At 35.4% G+C, this 13745-nt stretch overlaps 1 protein-coding gene across 6 annotated transcripts in view; it reads left to right on the top strand.

The window, feature by feature from the left end:
* The window catches only part of CCDC91 (coiled-coil domain containing 91), a 151843-nt gene that overhangs the window by 72065 nt on the left and 66033 nt on the right, over positions 1–13745 (top strand). For all 6 annotated transcript variants that reach the window (XM_074872061.1, XM_074872060.1, XM_074872062.1 and 3 more), the window contains one exon: positions 553–630. In XM_074872061.1, coding sequence (XP_074728162.1) covers positions 553–630 — 78 coding nt within the window. The remainder of the gene's footprint in view (positions 1–552; positions 631–13745) is intronic.

Below are 13745 nucleotides of genomic sequence, written 5' to 3'. Positions count from 1 at the left end.
CATGTTCTTCTTACATAATACTGTGAATTAAATAAAAAATAAACAGTAGAGCTTTATTTGAAAAACCTATTCAGGATGTCTTATGCAAGAACACTTTCCTGGGAACCTTAAGAGTAAAAAAAGATAAAAAGAGCTATGTAATTATTAGTAGAAGGGTGTGCTCTTCTAAGGATGATGAATATGATACTAGTCCATTTCAAATTTTTATTAATACAGGCAGTAAACTACATTTTCTAAGAGAGTGGTTTGGAATTCCTGCCATCCACAGGTATACCATGAAACCAGAAAAAAATCAGAGTAACAAAGAAAATTTTAAAAAATATTTGGAGAACCATTTAGAATTATCTGGAGACTAATAAAGTAAAATTAAGAAGTAAAAATAAGTTTAATATTAGAACCAACTTGAATTGAGCATATACATAATATCTAAAGAGCCAAGATGTGTGCATTTCTTCATGAAAGATACCAAAAATAAGGAAAATTTGCTCTCCTGATTAAAATTGTTATGTCAGGTGTCTACGTTGCATATAATCTTTCAATGTTTTTATACAGGAAAAGCATAAGCAGGAGTTAGAAGACATGAGAAAAGCTGGACATGAAGCCTTGAGTATTATTGTTGAAGAATTCAAGGTAAATGAGTTGCCAGGATAACACAATTTCCAAATAATATTATTGTAATAACATATAATAAGTATGCACTACAGGCAGTCTTCTTGAGTACTGCTCTTTCTGGTTGCTCAACCTCTTTCACTTTAAGACTGTATTTTCTGTTGCTTTCAATTTAGACTGTTTGGCGTGAAATTTTGCATGACGTGTTTTCTCACTCTGCACTTTGGGAAACTTCACATAAAGTAGGTTAGCCATTTTCAGTAATGAAACTTAAAACCAGGACCAAAAAAAAAAAAAAAAAAAATCAGTCAGTTGTGGTAAACTTCGGGTTTGATTATTCATCACATATCCACATTTTGGACCTTCTCAGTCTCAACAAACTGCACTTGCAGGGAGACAGTCTCACAGAGAATTCAGCAGGGTTTTATCTATACAGGACTAAGAGAAGGAGTTAAGGATGAAATAAGGCTGAATCTCTAATTCTTCTCTCATGTTGTTCCTCTCATCTGGTAAAATGAAAGAACTGGATGTTACCATGGACAATAAATCCTGTCTCTTTTGTGCTGTTATGGAAACTTTCGAGTAAGAAATGCACAGAAGGACAAGAACTGAATGAGAAGGAGTAGGTAAAGCTAAGAATTCTAACTAGACTTAAAGAGGTAAAGAGGATCTGACAGGGAAAAAAACTGATAATGGGAAATGGAAAAGAAGACTGGTTTTGAGAATGAGAAAGGAGACATAAGACCTGGTTGGCAACTGTGAGCTGGGAACACAAATCTGTCAATGTCATTAGTGAAGGGGAAATTCAAATTGTAACTGCTCAACAATGGTAATTTGTGACCAACGAATGATCTGGCATGGAGGGCAAGAAGGCCCAACTGCACAATGGTTTAAACTTGCTGGAAGCAGGAATGCCCCAGACAGAAGGACTCCATGTAAGGGAGTGAAGTTTCCCTTGGTAATGAGGTAAGAAACGTCCCAGCATTGTCTTGTAGCAATCCATCCCAGAATGTGAGCGCTCAGGGGCCACTTTTGGTAAACAGAGCTGACGCTGAGGGTTGAACTGAACACTGGGCTAAGGTGCCCCATGCTGATGCTCACATGACTGGTGCTGGTGCAAGTGTATATAAGGAATTGTCTCATGTAGCATCTTTGCAGACTCCTTGTAGAGCTGCTTATGGAGGTAGGACTGTCCAATCCATTGTTCATTACATTTTTTAATGTTTAAGCACTCAAGGGGTATGATAAAAATTCCCCACATTAGTTAGGGTTGGAATGGAACTGGCAAGGTAAAAAGGGTAGGATTGAGGTTGAGTCTTGTGATTCAGGTAATAAGCTGAAATCTTCAGTCTGGGATCTGCTGGTCAAGAAACCTGCAATACTTTGTCAGGGAGGACAGGCAGGTTGGTTGGTTTGTTTTCAGCAAATACCCCAAACTCACTTGCAATGCATATTTCTGGTGGTGTCAGATCTGCAGCTCAAAGTGAGCTATCTGTGCTAGATTTCAAGTCTGCTGCAAAATTTGGGATCTTGATGTTATGCAAAACTTTTTTTTTCAAATTAAGTTTCTGTGGGGCTTGTAGACTTCATTCCTCACATGTAAGTTAGGCTTACCAAGTTCCAAGTCTGTGAGAGTACCACTCTGTAGGGGACATGATGATGCTTTTAGTACCCTCTGATTGAAGGCAGCCCGTGTTGTAGGCTGCAGAAAAGTGTAAAGTAATTCCAGTCATCATACATGTTTGCAACACCTCATAATAAGAAAGGTTTTTAATAACTCTGCTAATAACTGTTGGTAGTGTTCTAGCTAATACTGGAATTGGACTATCTGTAGAAATGTGTCTGTCTCAATGCATTTATTGATTACAATATTGAAACGATTATTTCATCTAAAGGGAACCTATCCAGAAAAAAGTTTCAAAAGTTTCCATTCCTGAGAAAAGTTAAGTATAGCCACTAGTAATGTCCCATTTCTCTGTACCTCCCTCATTTCACTTCTGGAGGAGAATTACTGTGTTTCTTTTCCCTTACTTTGGGGACCACTCTGCAATAGAAGCTCTCAAATGGGAATTTTCTTTGGACTGTCCCACTTTAGATTGGCCACTGAACATGTTGCATATCAGCGTTTTTCATTTCTGTTTTGTGCTAGATGTGTATAAAATATCTGGCTGTTTGTGTGTGAACTTATATTTTGAAAACCTTGGTAAGCTATTTGTAATTTCTGTACTTATGTTTCCTCCTTTTTATTTTTGAAAATATAAACAAATTATGAAATGCAATAATTTTATAGTATTGAATGAAAGTTCTGTATGTTGTCTAGATATAATTTTTCACTATTTTAATGCTTCTGTGTGAGCTAAGGAGACTTTTGCATGGAAGATATTATCCCTTTTAAGGAATAATCTCTTTGTGTATAGTTGCGTAAAGGAATATACTCATGGACAGGGAAGTGATCTTGCCCCTGTACTTGGCACTGGTAAGGCTGCATCTCGATTCTTGTGTTCAGTTTTGGGCCCCTCACTCCAAAAAGGCCATTGAATGACTCGAGCGTGTCCAGAGAAGGGCAACGGAGCTGGTGCAGGGTCTGGAGCACAGGTCTGATGGGGAGCGGCTGAGGGAACTGGGGGGGTTTAGTCTGGAGAAGAGGAGGCTGAGGGGAGACCTCATGGCCCTCTACAACTACCTGAAAGGAGGTTGCAGAGAGCTGAGGATGAGATTCTTTAATCAAGTAATAAGTGATAGGACAAGAGGTAATGGCCTCAAGTTGCACCAGGGAAGGTTTAGACTGGATATTAGGAAGTATTTCTTTACAGAACAGGTAGTCAGGCGTTGGAATGGGCTGCCCAGGGAGGTGGTGGAGTCCCCATCTCTGGAGGTGTTCAAGGGGCGGGTTGACCCACCGCTGAGGGATCTGGTGTAGTTGGGATCTGTCAGTGCTAGGTTAATGGCTGGACTAGATGATCTTCAAGGTCACTTCCAACCTAGATGATTCTGTGATTCTGTGAGCTTTGAAAACTGTTTTACTGGTCAACAGCAGCTGGGAAGATCTGATGTGCCATCTGGAAAAGAAGACTTATGTTTATCAGTATCGATGATTTGGCACAAAAGATTAGGGATTTAATTGAATAGTCTAATTCTAAGCAATATTTATATTTAGCATATTATTTCTCATAGACTGTTTATATTCAAGTTATGTAAAGACATTCTTTAATACCAGGGAACCGTGGCATGAATATACTTCATACAAGTCTTCCTGTTGCCTCGTGGTTAGTTGCCATATTTTGGTCAATGAGATCACAGTATTCTGTGGAGAAATAACATCAGATATGCCAGCCTCCGAGTAAAATACTACAACCAACCTTGTCTGTAAACATGCAGTGACTTATTCTTCAGGGTAACTGGAAAAAATCAAAAAAGTTTGTTAGGTTTTAAAAAAATAAAGCTTTTTTTGGTTGTTTGTTTATAGCTTAAATACCTTTTTAGTAACCCTTTACCATGTACTTGAAAGGAATAACAGTGAATCATCAGAGAATTCAGTGAAGGCAAAAACTGTTCTGTAGTTTTGTTTGAGAAAATAATCTCATGGACTTTTAAAATGTTAATTCATGATTAATATTTCAATATGGAACAGAATTAATTTTTTTTTTTTTCGTTAAGTGAATGAGTCAAATGTGGGTCTGTAATTATAAAAGTAATATTTTACATTTTGAGGACTTTTTAACTACACATATATTTAGGAGTTTACTAAATTTATCAGACATGTTGGCAGTTAGTAGTCGGATAACAAAGTAAGGAGTCCTACATATAGCATTTGTTTAAACCTGTAAAGTAAATCTGATTAATCCTTTTAGTGAAATACAGAATTGTGGAATTCATTGACTCTCTTAATTCACTTATGATTAGCCATGCTTAATTTTGTGCTGAAATATGTCGTCTTTAGGATTTAAGACTGTTACACTAATACATACCATTTATACGCAGAAGTGCTTTCCATTTTCAGTAGATTTTGTCAGTACTATCTAATTAATCTCCAAATTACCTTGAGTGTGGAAATTCAGCTACTCAAGTCTTCTGAATTGTTTTAAAGGGATAGAAAGGAAAATCTTTCTTATGATGAATACAGCCCTATTTTTCATTCCTTGGGTTTTAATAAAATGAACTGATGCAGATTACTCCAGTCAAGTGCTTGCTTATGGACCAAATTAAGTTGTTGCAGTCATGACTGTTGGAATTACGACTAATTCTCTCTGATGCCAGCCAATTGTAATTTTGTAATGCCACTCCAAGAAGAGTTGTAGCATGAGTGAACGTAACGCCCAGCATTGGTTATTTAAGGATAGCAAAGTAAAAGTATGAACCATTCATCATTAGCCCCAGAAAATAATTGCCTGAATCCCTCAAGCCCCAAATCCTCTAAATTAGGTATTGAAGCTCCGGGTTGAACAACAATGGAAAAGAGTTGACTACTTGCCTTTTCTGTATTCCCAGCATAAATAAATCTTTCTACGGGTAGATTTGTGAAAGTGCCTTTCTTTTGGCATACAAAGGAAAAGAGAGTTGCCATTTTTTTCACTTCTATCAACAAGGTTGCCAAGTTAGTAACCAAAAGCTCGCAATTTTCTTACATTTAGAGATAATTATTGCTTCTTGCAGCCTTACTGCAGCAGATATTTTTATTGTTTCTATGCTTGAAAATGGGTTACGCTTTCTGATAATCACTTTGCTGTATTTTGGGGAATTATTTCTTGTAAAAGGGACAATACTTCTCCATGTTGATCTTTCATTAGTACATTATCACTAGGCAGACAAGGCACTCAAGTATGACTAAACCCTCTCAATTCCTACCCTTGTTGTGACTGGTCCTTTTTAATATGGCAACAGCACTGAAAATGGAGCTTACACAAGAAGTCAAATACCGAATGATCCAATTTCAAGAATCTGAATATACCAAATCCCTTAGAATTACTGCAGTTGTCTTTGGAATATTAGCTTGCCAAAATGTGCTGGCAAATTCATTAAAAGAGACCATAAGACACTTTGTAGCACAAACCCTCAAAAACCTTGGTCATTGTTAAGCATCTCACATTCTTACCTTCCTTTCAACAAATAAACCATCTAAAACACAGTCACAAAATTTGTATTAAAAAACATGGGAAAACAAATTAAAAATGAACTTAGTGTTCTGTGTAGGCCAAGTTTCCCCTTCTCGTGTTTACCTAATTTTGTTTAATTTCTGTCATTCATGTCATTATTTTTTTAAACTTTTATCCCTGGTAATTAACTACGGTAAAGAAAAGTAGATGTAGGTCTTGGAAATGATGCTTGTGGGATCATGTCTCATTTTAAGGTATTTACCACAAGCAACATAAGGATTTTTCCTCTGCTTGTTTAATCAAGCTTTTGTTCTGAAATTGTCATAGTTCTGTAAATAGATGAGTTAAGATTTTTAATCTGTTTTGTTTATATTTCTCACCATATAAGATATCCTCTAATGTAAGCTTTAATGAATATGAGGCAGGTGTATTTATTTGATGGTATTTATTTACTTAGAGTATTTTATGCAATTATTAGTCTTCTAACAGGCAGCTAGCCCGAATCAGATGTGTGTTTTCCTTTTATGGAAATTAACTTCAAGATGCAAAGTCCTTTCCAGCCCTTCCTACAGTGAGAGTTTTGTCTATCAGTTTTCAGTGTTAGGTGGTTGGGTTTTTTCAGCTTTCTAGAATGCAAGAACAGACAGATTTGCAAAGTACGGGATATGTGGGGGCCATCAGATTGTCTTTCAAAAATATTTGTGTCAATAATAGACCTCTGAACTGAAAGAAAAATTTAAAAGATTTCGTGACAAAAGAAGTTAATCTAGAATGAGGATATCTTTTTTTAGACAGAGTTTATCCCTAGTAAGGAGGGAAGACTCTTGAAATGTGGCCAGTTCTCAGCTCTTTAAAATACCAACTTACTTTATTAAGTTTCCAAGATGACATACTGGCTCAGAAAGGCCTGACACATGAATAAAAGGACAAATTCAAAAGTTGTTGCAAGGGCTTGTATTTCACTTCCAACTTCCTTACTTGTTGATGTGTAAGTTGCAGTAGAATTGAAGTGGGCCTTGAATATAATACAATATTGGGTTTTGTGACGCAGAGCTGGCTAGAAGAGGAGAGATTCCTTGTCATTTTTACCCTATAGGAGTACTCATGTACAACAGTGATGCTACTATAAAAATTTTTCTACAGAATTCTGATAAAACCAAGGTACTATCAAGTCTCAATCTTCTGAAGATCTGGCTATCAAAAATATTTTATTATTGATTAGGCATCTTGATATTTTAAAAATAATCATAAAAATTATAAGATATCTCTCCCTCCCTTTTTTGTAAGGATGACTTTTTATATGTGGTTCTGGCTTAGAACAATAAGTACGGTGTTAAATATTATAATAATTGAAAGGTTAGAGTAAGAGTGAGTCTGCAGTTTATTTCTGGCAGGAGTCTGGGAGAACAGTGTTTTGTGGAAAATAAATCATTGGAACTGACATGCCAGTAAAACTGAGATCTCTAGATAAAGTGAGCATTGTATTCAAACTTTGAGTTGTTGATCATTACTGGTATACCAAAAGGAGCTGAAAATGAAACTGAAGTTGTTTTACCACTTTACAAAAAACATGCTGCCTTATTGTTGTATTTGATTCAAGTGGTTTTCACATTAAGTCTTTGAAACACATGACTAAAATTCAATTCACACTGTAAACAGGACAGTGGTTAGTGAAACCATGAAGCTTCTTCATACCCTGATGCACATCAAAATGTGTTGACCTTTTGTAAAGAATAACTTGAGAAGAATTTTCCACAGGAAATACTTTTTGACTTGATATCTAAAATTTCACAGCACGAGTTCTGTTTAAAGCTTTGGTATACGCTATGATTAGGAGTGAAAACAGTTCAGGAAATTCAACTCAACTTTTTGTTTTGTTTTATTTAGAATCTACTTCATTGTAAATTGAAGGTTGACTCTGACCTAAGCAGGAGTTTAGTTGCTTTCACTTTGGTCAGTATTCACTTGTACAAAACCCCCCTTTATTCCATAGCAGCTAACTGGACATGTTTCATTTTTGCTTAAAGGGAGGCTCACTTGAAAATAGCCTGAGCATGAAATTATGTAGTATCTTGGGCTGAAGTGGATGTTGGATTCTGTTGAAAAAGACATTTTCAAAAATCTTTTAAACAGTTTGATTTATATAGTATGTGTACGAGGTAATAACTGAGTTATAACACCACCAGTCAAATAGTATGTTTTATTAAGTTAATGTATCTTCTCTACAGGAAAGAATTTTAATTGTGTCCTCTGCTCTGTCGTATTGTTCATCAATTGGTTAATTATATTTTGCTCTTAAATAAACTCGTAGAAATTAATTAATGGTGAAGACAGAATGCTGAATTAGATGAATCATTGTCTAATGCTGTGAAACATAAAAATTCTTATGTACTACTGCTGAAATTAATGCTGCTATTTAATATAGTTCATGTGTATGATAACTTTACTTTTCACTAGATAACTTTATTTTTAAAGATGACTTGTTTTGGCCATCCTGACTCAGCAATTTTTTAAGTAAAGAAGGTGTTTGATGTACTGTCTTGTATTTAGTTACTTATGCAAGTTAATGATGCTTGAGCAGGGGAGAAAAACCAGAGAGGATATTCTTTTGGATTGACTAAGGGGTTTGATGCAGTGCTTTCAAGTAACATTACAGAAGATAATGCAGCATCAGGATGCATACTGATTTCCTACTGATGTTTCATGTAACATTTTCAAAGAACGCTACATATCTGAGAAGTCTGGTTTCTGCTTAGATTGAAATTGCTTTTAAACTATTTTTCAGAAGAGATGAGAGGGGATAATAAAATCTGCTATGTTTTTCTTCTTGCTTTTTTTTCTCCTGATGTTTTTTTCTCCTGGAAAAAGAAGGAGTTGACAGAGAAAAATTTGGCAATTTGTTACTGTTAGGGAATTTAGGATGAATTTGGGGGTAACAGTCTATATTTTGCCTATATAATTCAAGAAGGATTCTCATAAATTCTAGCTTTTCGCCATACAATAAATGCTGTTCTGGGCAAGCTGCTGTGGTTTCTTTTGCCAGTAGAATGAAGACAACATGCACTAGGGCTGGGAAAATAGGTTTGTATTAAAAATGGGCTGGAGTGTCTGCACTATGGTTTTGGCAAAACCATAATCACTGCACTTTTGCTTTTCCAAGGATGAGGACAAATTTTAGAAAGCATCTAGTACTCTATACTTAACACAACCTGTAGAAATACTGGATAAAATTTTGAGATCGTTTCTATTTTCTGATCTTTAAACTTTTCTTCTCAGATTGGGTACAGTACAGTTTTTCAGTCTCTGGTCTTTATGCAGTGATGCAGTTGTCTAGTGTTCCCACCATACTTGTAGTGTGAATCAATTACATTCCAGGCCTGCTTAATTGTCTGACCATTGCTGGAGTATGTAATAGAGTAATTAAGATGTGTATTCCCTTAAGGACATCCCAAGGTGATTATGGGTAAAGTTCTTATTATAATGTTTGGATCTAGTTTCAACTCAAGGTCTTACAAAATTATTCTAATGTAGGAAACTTAAAGCTAAGGTTAGCTCTTTGTCTGAGCTCAAATGGGGGTTTGGACAAATTTACTTCATTAAGTTTTATTTTGTTTTGGTAACATTCCAGTTTGTAAGGTTAAGATGGATTCATTTTTAATCTTTCTGCAAACTAATTTAAAAATGTTTTGTACTGTCATTTAAATGTGTGAAGATTTTGATAATGGTTTGAAGAAATAATAGTTTCTGTGATTTTAATAACCCATCATATATAAAACTAAAATAGATATGAAGACTCATTAGAGTACTTGTTCTTAAGGGGTTTATTTTCTTTTGTTTTGTCAGAAGCCGCAAGGTGTTTTTCGTTAGTGAAGGAAAAGTGGGATCAATTCTTTGATAGTTTTTTTGGGTTAGGAGAGAGATGAGGGAAAAAGCAGGATTTCTTGAATGGTTTGGGACTTTTCTGATAGTTTGAGCTTCAGAAGACTTGCTTTGCTGTCATTGTCATCCTCCAAGTCCTGTTATTTGGAGCAGCCACACTATATATAGTTACTGTTAAATGTGAGCATGCATGTTACTCCTTAGGTTTCCCATTAACGATGTGAATTTGTTCTTTAAAAAGCTCCCCAAAGTTGTTGATGTATGTATGTCCAGAAACAATGAACAGAAAACATAAAACAGTTTGGTGATGAATTACAATGTGCATTGGAAATGTGGATTATTTCCAAGAGGCAAAATAGCAAGGAGAAGATAGAACTTCTCCCAAATGAATTATAGCGTTTAAACCACCTTATCATACAACGAAACCATTTAGTGTGTACAGACAGCAGAACATGTTCTGTCTCCCCCTCCAAAGGACCCACAAGGTTCTAGCACGTTCTACAATTCTGCTATTATTTTGTTATTCCTTGCACCGTAAAGGCTGCTTTACTACCAAGAATCCAGAGATACAGATATTAGAATAAGAACTATAATCAGCGAATCTTTGAAATTTTAGGACTTGGAAAATTTGGCTTTATCGCTAGTGGTTCTCTGGGAAAGGAAAATCAGGACTGAGGTAGAGTGCAGACTCCTAATTTTTCTTTTTGGTTAAATTCCACTAGTTTTAGTTTGATAAGATGAGGGGAACATGTAATGATTTCTTTCATTTGTTTTTGAAAGGAAGAAAATACAACTGTACATCGGACTGTAATCTATCTGATACCTGATAGATTTTTGGAAAGGGACCTAAAGGTTTGCTGTTCCATATCTGACTCTGATAGTTTCTTGTCACTTCTGTGAGTCATCTTAAGTTCCTGTACTGAAACTGAGAATACCTAGCTAGATTAATTGTTAAAATATGAGGCATTTTATTCTTGTCCCAAGATTTTTGACCAAATAAAACCCACCTGATACCTTAAGTCAGTGTAGTTTTTGAAAGTAATTCTGGTTTTAGAGGAATTAAATATAGATGTGTTAATTTGGCACCCTTTTCTTCCCCTGATAATTTTTGCAGTGCTACTTCCTACTATTATCTCCTTTTTCTGATCTCCAAGACAAAACAGCTATAGATTAAAGTGTGAGGCTTAAAACTTGACTGAATTTTAGCTTTGATTAGGTAAGAAGATTATGCCAAGTTGAAAATTAATTATAACTGAACCAAACCTAGTAAAACAATGTCAGTGTAGACATTAGTTGGTTTTCTCAGTTAATGTTTTTTGTCCCAGTTTAGTAATGGTGAAAGTGTAATACAAGATACAGGGAAGGAGGAGATGTTAAAGGACCATGTATGTGTGTTATCTGATTACTTGGAGCTGTGGTGATATTTTTCATTTTCTTTTCAGGAGTCAGAGGAAAAATGTTACTATTCTTACTTTATTATACCTAAAGATAGTGTGATTATTTCATACATAAGCCTGTCTTTGATTAGTGGAAAGACATCAGTTCAAATAATCATACTATTGAGCACTTACAAAGTATGGTTATACAGCCACTGTAGCGGCTGCAGTTCATTTATATTCATGCATGGCTTTGTATTAGAATTTTAAGCAAACCGCTTTAAGTAATACTTTATCAAAGGTAACACAGTCCTTTAAACTGTTCCCTGATGCAACGACTTATGTAAGGGGTTGGGAGGCAGGAGATTTTTGGAAGCTGAGGAAATTACAAATAGCAAAAGAAGATCTAGTAACTGCCTGAAAAAGATGACTGCTTATTTGGCTCTAGTAAAGACTAAAAGGCAACCTCGCTTTTGGTTAAAGGCAGATGTAGTTAGGGCTTGTGAATTGCGTTGTCCTGAGGAAGGAGAGGGGGAAAAAAAAAAAAAAAGGCAAAAAGCAGTAAGGACTATTTGATAAATGTAAAGAAATCCTGAAAATCTGAACTCACCACTTCCTTTATGACCATAGCAAGTGTAGACTGAGGCAACAAATGTGATAGGAGTGTAGAAACAGATCTACATCAAGACTGACAGCTCTTGCCATCACAGTCCTGAAACTGGCTGTTGGTACGGGATGGCCCTTGCCATCCTGAGTCAAGGAAGTTAATTACACAATATATAGAAGGAAAAATTAATTACCAAGAGCACCCATAATGAAATCCTACCATTTGACTTCATGCAACAGATGCCATAGGCATTCTGCCGTAATCCTACTCGAAATGTTTCAAAGAGCTATTAAAAGGAGTCTGCTTCAGGAATGCCAGCTTGATATTAGGTCAGTGGCCACAGATTTATGGAACATCAGCCCCCCAGGATAATTGTGTAATTAATTAAGGAAGAAAGCAGTGTTTCAGCACTGATGAGTAGTTGCCCAGGTTAGCAATTAGTCAAAAGACTTGTAGTGTCATTGTACTGAAAGAAGTATGTAAGTATAAGAGTTAGAGATGTCTATCATTAAGTAGCTGAATGTATGTTTTAGTTTCGTAAATTAGTCATAGTAAATTAGCATTTTTAATGAGCAATCTTGAAATTTCCAAAAAGCTTTGGATGGATATCATGTACCTCTGCTGTATTTACTCCATCAAGTAACCTTAAATGGTGGTTGTGATCAGTCAAAGAAGGAAATTACCTCATTTTTTAACTCCATGTTTTCCTTTGTTTTCTTTTTTTAGTCTTGGAAAGACATTGTTTTATACCATCTTTATGTTCATATTTACGTTTTATAGTCAGCTGGAGCCAGGCAGATGTAGGATATATGCAATGAACATAGTAGTGTCCTAGGCAACAACTGCATCTTAGATTAGAATTAAAGGAAATTGTCAAGTTCAGCTTTTATTTTACTTTAAAAATAGCCTTATTTCTGATAATTTCTTAAATACAGGACATGATTTCAACAATAAATGAAGAATAATGAAAGACTAAATTAAAAGGGCAAGGTACCTTTGTCTAGTCATGCCAGTTCTCTCTGACACTTCTCTGTTCATACTTCAGAAGGGTAGACTTTCTGTTTTATAGAAGTGCCTTATCTGCCAATACTGACAATTATGATCAGTCCTGAGCAAAAAAATTTTCTCATAAGAATAAAAACATTCTACACTTTACAATAAATTAGAACTCAACATTCTGTTTTGATTGGAAGCATATCTTATAACCATAAGGTTCTGAGAATCTTCAGATTCCTCTTGAAAGGGGAAATCTTATTTTTATAGTAAGGAGTTATTGCTATTTCAGGTTATTATGTGACACACCTCATCTTCTTTTAAGTGACTTGAAAATATTTGGGCCTTGGAATAAATAATTTATTTGGTATTTTAAAGGCCTGTTTGACTGGAGGATCTGCTGAATGTCTCCATAGAAAATAAAGATTTTTGTCTGGAGATTTTTTTATGGCACAAGGTGGAAGCTATCTCTGAAGTACTGTGCCACATAGAGGGCTTTTTCTCTCTGTCTCCTTACTCAGCCAACTAGTGGAATAGTCAAATACAGGATCAGTTCTGTGGTACTATTTAAACTACAATAACAGTGCGTATGATCGAAAAGGAAGGTTTTTGTTTCTGAATGTGGAATTTTGTGTATTTTCTGAAGAAAATAATAATAATAAATTTTAAAATTTAACAACCTCTACATGCCATCCCATGAATAATAATTATTTCCTGGAAAACTGAAAGTTCTTTATACCATTTAATGGGAATTTAACAGTCGCCAGTTAAGTTTGCATAGCAAAGTGCATAAAGTGACTCAACCCTTGGCGTGAACAAGAAGCTATCTAAGAGAAACGGCGTTGCGACTTAATGACCGTTCTGTTACTGTTTTCCCTAAGATCAGAATTTAATTTTTTTTTCTTTTGTGCCAGTTATAAGAAACAATTCTTGTCACAGTAGTTTAGGCAAAAAAACCCCATACCCCAAAGTACAGACTTAATTTTTGCCAGTGATACGTAGTGTATACACAGTAGGATTTAGTATATACAGCAGTTACACTTCTTTGAGAATTAAGTTTTTGTGTTTGTCTGAATTTATATCAATAAAAGAATGAAATTTAGTTGGAAAGAAATTGGGTTTTTTTACAAGTAAACTTAGGACTAGCTAAATCCCCTGCAAACACTGGTAAATGTATTCTTGCACTTT

The sequence above is a fragment of the Strix uralensis genome, chromosome 5 (assembly GCF_047716275.1).
Source record: "Strix uralensis isolate ZFMK-TIS-50842 chromosome 5, bStrUra1, whole genome shotgun sequence".
NCBI classification, from domain to species: domain Eukaryota; kingdom Metazoa; phylum Chordata; class Aves; order Strigiformes; family Strigidae; genus Strix; species Strix uralensis.
The sequence above is the reverse complement of the archived record's forward strand: the minus strand, read 5'-3'. Positions and strand labels throughout refer to the sequence as shown.